Genomic DNA, 5,891 nt, shown 5'->3' with positions numbered 1-5,891 from the left:
TTTTAACATCTTTGTTTCTTTCTATAGCCTACCATGATTATCAAAATTGTGACCTAGCATTAGGCTGATTCATGCAAGATCCCAGATATAACATATTTTTCTATAACTTTATTTTTAAATGACAAAGGACAGATTTCTGATCCCAGAACCCACAGACAACACGCAGGCTATACCTGGTTTCCCCCACAAATAACATGTTGTATTAGTTGTCTTGTGGATATTTTCCGTCCAAAAATACCGTGCTTATACGACCATGACTACTTCCTGCATCCATGCCTTTTTTTATGCATGCATGCCTTTCTGCTTCCTCCAAGATACGATGACCCTCGTGTGTACATTCTGTCCTATTCGCTGTACCAGAGCCTATATTAGACATTCTCTGGCTGTACAGTTTAAATCCACAATGGATTGTATTGCGCTGATAATGGCGTAGAAAACCAGAACGTCTCGATTAAGCGTCTCGCGTATCTAAACAAACGTCGTGATACCGTCTACATAATAATATCTCCTGTGAATTCTGAGCATATTCTATTGGAAAATCGCATGCAGTTTGACTACAGCTGTTGTTGTTGACTTGCTAAGTAGGTAGGCTATAGCCTATATTATGTATTGCATTCCTTGTTTTGGCGTTTCAAGTATCGCGTGTACCTTGTCCGTTTTGGTTGAGCTCTATGAGCATATTACACTGTTGTCGCAGTGTAGCCTACTACCTATAGGATTTAGCTAATAGCTAATAGCCTAATACTCACTCTAACGGTGATATTGAAAGATATCAGAGAGCTATAGTCACGTGTAATACATCTAGCGAACTAAAGCTAAAATGTCTGTTAACCCTCGAAAAAGAAAGCAACTGACAGACGATGAGATTAAACAAATATTTTTGGATTCTGATAATGAGGGTGATTTTAAGAATGAATCAAGCTGCAGTGAAAGTGATGACGATGGTCTGCCCGACAATCTTGCAGCCATTGTAAAAACTGAGCCTGAGGATGCCTGTGATGTTCCTGATGATGATGGAGGCAGAGAGCCTGTAGCTTCAGGTGGAGTTGAACAGGTGAGCTCCAGAAGCTGGAGACCTGCCAGAAATTTCACCCCCCCTGGACCAGAAGTTGTGTTTGAGAAGCAACATTGCGGGGTGCAAATCCACCCTGAATCTCAAACTGAGGCACAGTGCTTCAAAATGCTTCTAACTGAGGAACTGGTTCAGCATATTGTGAAGGCAACAAATAATTATGCCTTGCAGCTGAAAAAGAACGTGGCTCCAGGAGTGAAGGGGAAACTGGCAAAGTGGCAGCCAACCACTGTCGATGAAATGTACTCTTTCCTGGTGGTAATTCTATTAATGGGCATTGTGAAGAAGTCAGCCCTGAGAGACTACTGGAGCACTGACCCCATGGTCATGACCCCTTTCTTTACATCTCTGTTCTCCCAGGACCGCTTCCTAGTTCTCCTCCGTTGCCTACATTTTGTAGATGAAGAAATAGAAAATGTCAGCGACCCCCTGTATAAAATCAGGGATGTACAGAGTGGTCTCATCTCTGCCTTTAATAGAGTGTTTGTGCCATACAGAGATCTGTGCATTGATGAATCCCTGATGCTGTGGAAGGGAAGGTTGGCTTTCAAACAATATATACCAAGAAAAAAGCACAGGATCGGGGTGAAGTTTTTTTTGCTGTGTGATGTGCTCACTGGTTATGTTCAGGACCTGATTATCTATACGGGTTTGACCAGTGATGTCAAGTATCATGAAGGGCTTGGGATTGCTGGGTCTGTGGTCATGACCTTACTGACTCCACACCTGGGAAAGGGCCATTGCCTATATGTGGACAATTGGTACACCAATCCGACACTTTTCCAGCACCTTCTTTCTCTTGGCACGGGGGCATGTGGGACCGTGCGGGCAAACAGGAAGGGGATGCCAGCCTTCACTAGCAAGATGAGCAAAGGAGATGTGGAGTTCAAAGAAAATGGGAATCAGCTGGCAGTCAAGTGGCATGACAAGAGGGAAGTACACCTTCTTTCCACCATCCACAAATCCACAATGTCACCCACAAAAAAGAGGGATTATACCACAGGGGAGAAGAGGATTAAGCCAACCTGTGTTGTGGAGTATAATAAAAAGATGGGAGCTGTAGACAAGTCTGACATGCTCAATAGTTTTGTGGAGTGTATCAGAAAAACCACCAAGTGGTATAAGAAGATATTTTTCCATCTGATCGACACCGCTGTCCTCAATAGCTACATTGTCCATCGCAAACTGTCAGGTGAGAGAATTAATGTACATTAATAACATCGAATGAACATTTATAACAATAGTATTCACAATATTAACTTTCTCCAAGTAATCTGCCAACGCAAGCTGTCATGAATATTTTTTCCAGCTTGTTCGTTTGGCCAACCAATGTTATCATGACACGCACGCTTTTTATTTCGAGTCTTCGGGTCTAATTGACGGAGCCCCAGACATGACTTCCGAAAAAAAAAAGAATTCGTGCCCACGAAATGCTAATTCGTGCTATTTTGGGGATAACAACGTAGTTTAATTATATTGCGGGCAGTTCTGCTATACCTGTGTGGGGCACATACCCAGAGCAAGCTAAAGGTGCAGTCATGGACAGAGATGATTTGATTGTATTGTATTTTAGGCTGGTGAATGACCGTGGTAAAGTTGGTTTGAAGTTGGATATTCAACAGATATTCGGACACCCAGTATTGTGTTATTTTAACCGGTGTTAGCACCGCTACGACCGTCCGCTTAGCCAATGCTTTTGGCTGCCTAAACAAAGCGTATGTTTAGGGACCATCAACAAATTACACGTTTCAAAAGTCAATAGCTTCTCAACAACATGACCTAAGAGCGTCAAAATAATGTTAAATTGTTGAAGATGTATGCATTCATGCTGCACAGCCTTTATTTTTTTCATTTTCACCTCAAGTTATTAAAAATGAATTCTTAATTCAAAATAAACCTTCAAACTTCAATAGCTTTTTGGTCATGTGACCTATAATCCTCAAATTCATTTCAGAGTGTTCACTGACTATGCATATATAATATATATATATATTTAAAAATATATATTCCCCGAGGAGCATGCCCCGGACCCCCCGAGGGGGTTCGGATCCTTGTCACCTTTTTCATCCCTGATGAGTTTGCACCCCTGGTACATAGTAACATATAACAAGATACAGCAAAATAATTATATTGTGAAGGCAACAAATAAACAAGCCTTGGAGGTGCAGAACATCTCGGTGCCGGGTGTGAAACTGTACAATAATACACAACATAAAAGTCACAGTTAGGGATGCTCCAATCTGATCGGCGCCGATCCATATCGGCCGATATTCCCATTATCGGTTTTGATCGGCGTTCTCAAAACGGCCAATCAAACATGGCCGATCAGATGACATAAAATCTGCGAGAACTACTATCAGAAACGTTTCAATAAAACGTTAGATAGGCATTTCAGGCCGCCAATGGTAAGAAATGATTCTTTAACCTTTAGATGCGTGAGTTCTAAATATTTCCGACGCTTCCACCAGAGTTTGTTTTCCAAAACGGAAGCTAGCTAGCTTTAGTTAGCTTCAGTTACCTAGCATAATACTCGTAGCAATGCTACTATCTGCTAGTGTTACTTGTTAGCCTCTAATTGTACATTTTGAAGCCATACTATAGCGTTTGTCATAGTTTTTGCCTATCTGAAAATAGTCGGTTGGAATTTTCAGAATCACACGTGCGACGTTACTCTGTGAGAACGAAAACAGTCACGGACAGCCACTGCTTTTTGGAAGGCCAATAAAGACCTATTTCCTGCTCTCGCACAATCAGAACGAGTCTTCCTCTCCGCACCTTGTACAAGTGTAGATAGCGAGCGACTTTTCAGCACAGCAGGACATATTTTAGATGAGAAGAGGAACAGGTTGACTCCTAAAAATGCTGATATGCTTATATTTATCAAGGCAAATCTTCCAGTGATGCTGCTTAATCAGAAGTAAGGTTTGAAAACTCTAGTATGCCCCCTCTCCGAGTGAGTGTGTGCGTGAAGTGAGTGAAGTGAGAGAGTGAGTAAAGGATGTGAGAGTGAGTGAGTGAGACACTACAGATAGATATACATGTTGTTTTTTTGTTTAATTGCTGACTTCCTGTGCACCTTTTATTTTTATTCTGTCTGTTATCTCCTCCTAAATGCAGACAAATTGATTTGAAACTGACTAACTTGAAACATATTGGATATTTGGCTATAGCCTGTTTATGTTACAGTTAAGTTTGTATTATTTTTCCACAGGAAAGCTACTGTATAAGCTCCAAGTTCTCTTGAGAGCCTCTAGAGAGTGGAATGTTGCACATGTGATTCTATTGTTGTGATTTTTATTTAAAGATTTATATTTGTATTATTATTTTAATATTTATTATTATTTACACATTTTATAGTAAGCGAGAGAGCTTCGACACTGGAATGTTGCACGTTCCCTGCAATAGAACGGATGGTTGTCAATTCATGATACTCTCTCGTCTCGTAATTTAAATACTTAAAATACAATACCAATGTTGTTAAGAATATTTAATTTCATAAATAATGCTACATAATGAATAGAATGCTTCAATCGCCACCGTGATCGGTGATCGGTATTATCGGATTGGCCGATACTGATTTCAGTGATCGGTGATCGGCACCAAAAAACCTGATCGGAGCATCTCTAGTCACAGTGTTGTACACTGTGACTAGAGACACACTCTATTGACCTACACACTTCTCATTGACCTGCTTCACTCACTCTATCTACTCGTTGATCCATAGGGAAGGTGATCCCTTACAGGGACTTCAGGATTCAACTGATGAAAGAGCTGCTGATGGATCACCACGTAGCACGTTGTCGTTCTGTTGGAGGCCGGCCTAGTATTGACACTCCCCTTCGACTTAAAGCCAGGCACTTCCCATCCGAGATCCCTCAAACAGCTAACCAGGGCAGGAAGACGAGACGCCAGTGCAAAGTCTGCCAGACAAGCACACGCCGAAAACAGCGAAGGCATGTTACAAAGTACCAGTGTGAGCCGTGCAAGACAGCCCTGTGTGCTTTTCCGTGTTTCGAAGAGTACCATACTTTGAAACATTTTTAAGCAATCTGTTGTTTAAAGATCCTGTAAAGTGGAATTAAAAACGAGTTTCAAGTTCACCACACCACAGAATAATGTGTTATTAACTACCCATCCAAATTCGAATGAAAAAAAAAAAAACAGACAAGTATGTTAAATTAGGCTTTGAAATCGTAAGAAAATCATCAGTCTTCTCTGTTCGAGACTGGGGGGGCGTGTCGCCTGAAGGAGCTGAAGCTCGGCCCCCTCACTGGAAGGCGCCGCCTCTCTCAAGTAAGCTACCTACGACCCAGATAATGGGTCGTAGGTAGCTTCAACAGGGAACTTAAATGGTGTTGCAGCGCAGCTGGAGTTCTTGCATACAGGGAAGATGCAGTTGTGGGTCGTGGGAGACATCCTGAAGCTAGCTAGCTAGCTGATGTAAACTACAATAACAGTACAGCAGGAGGAGCCATTCAGTGATCTGACGTAGATGGGGCGAAATGACGTAGATATGGCATTTTTTGGCTCCGTCCATTAAAACCTGATCTGTAAACGGAAGAGAAACTGTTCTTCGGTTTAACTCCACATTTCAGTGCAACAAAGTTTTAGCTTTGCACATGCTTTCAGGAACTCATTTCACACGTATATAATGTACTTTGAAGCAAAACATGGAATTTACTTTACAGGATCTTTAAGATACCAATAGGACGGATAATGTCATCCATCTGTGTTATGGACACTTGTTTCTATATCTGTATTTGTAGTCTGTCCATATAGTCCATATTGTTGTGTGTTGTAGTTTTGTCTCCCTCTTGTT

General features: G+C 41.5%; 1 protein-coding gene across 1 annotated transcript; it reads left to right on the top strand.

Moving 5' to 3' along the window:
* Positions 1-432: 432 nt before the first annotated feature.
* On the top strand, positions 433-5,351 carry LOC136963650 (piggyBac transposable element-derived protein 4-like). The gene is made up of 2 exons (XM_067257816.1): positions 433-2,264; positions 4,797-5,351. The coding sequence occupies exons 1-2, from the start codon at positions 821-823 to the stop codon at positions 5,114-5,116; spliced, it is 1,764 nt and encodes a 587-aa protein (XP_067113917.1). The 5' UTR covers positions 433-820; the 3' UTR covers positions 5,117-5,351.
* The last annotated feature ends 540 nt before the right edge of the window (positions 5,352-5,891 follow it).

Source organism: Osmerus mordax, chromosome 19 (genome assembly GCF_038355195.1).
Source record: "Osmerus mordax isolate fOsmMor3 chromosome 19, fOsmMor3.pri, whole genome shotgun sequence".
Taxonomy (NCBI): Eukaryota; Metazoa; Chordata; class Actinopteri; order Osmeriformes; family Osmeridae; genus Osmerus; species Osmerus mordax.
The sequence above is the reverse complement of the archived record's forward strand: the minus strand, read 5'-3'. Positions and strand labels throughout refer to the sequence as shown.

Bases quoted from the DNA above. Each gene is read 5' to 3' on its own strand.
- LOC136963650 (XM_067257816.1), top strand. From the start codon at position 821: ATGTCTGTTAACCCTCGAAAAAGAAAGCAACTGACAGACGATGAGATT. The intron at 2,265-4,796 runs GTGAGAGAATTA...GTTGATCCATAG, and splicing joins TGTCCATCGCAAACTGTCAG to GGAAGGTGATCCCTTACAGG.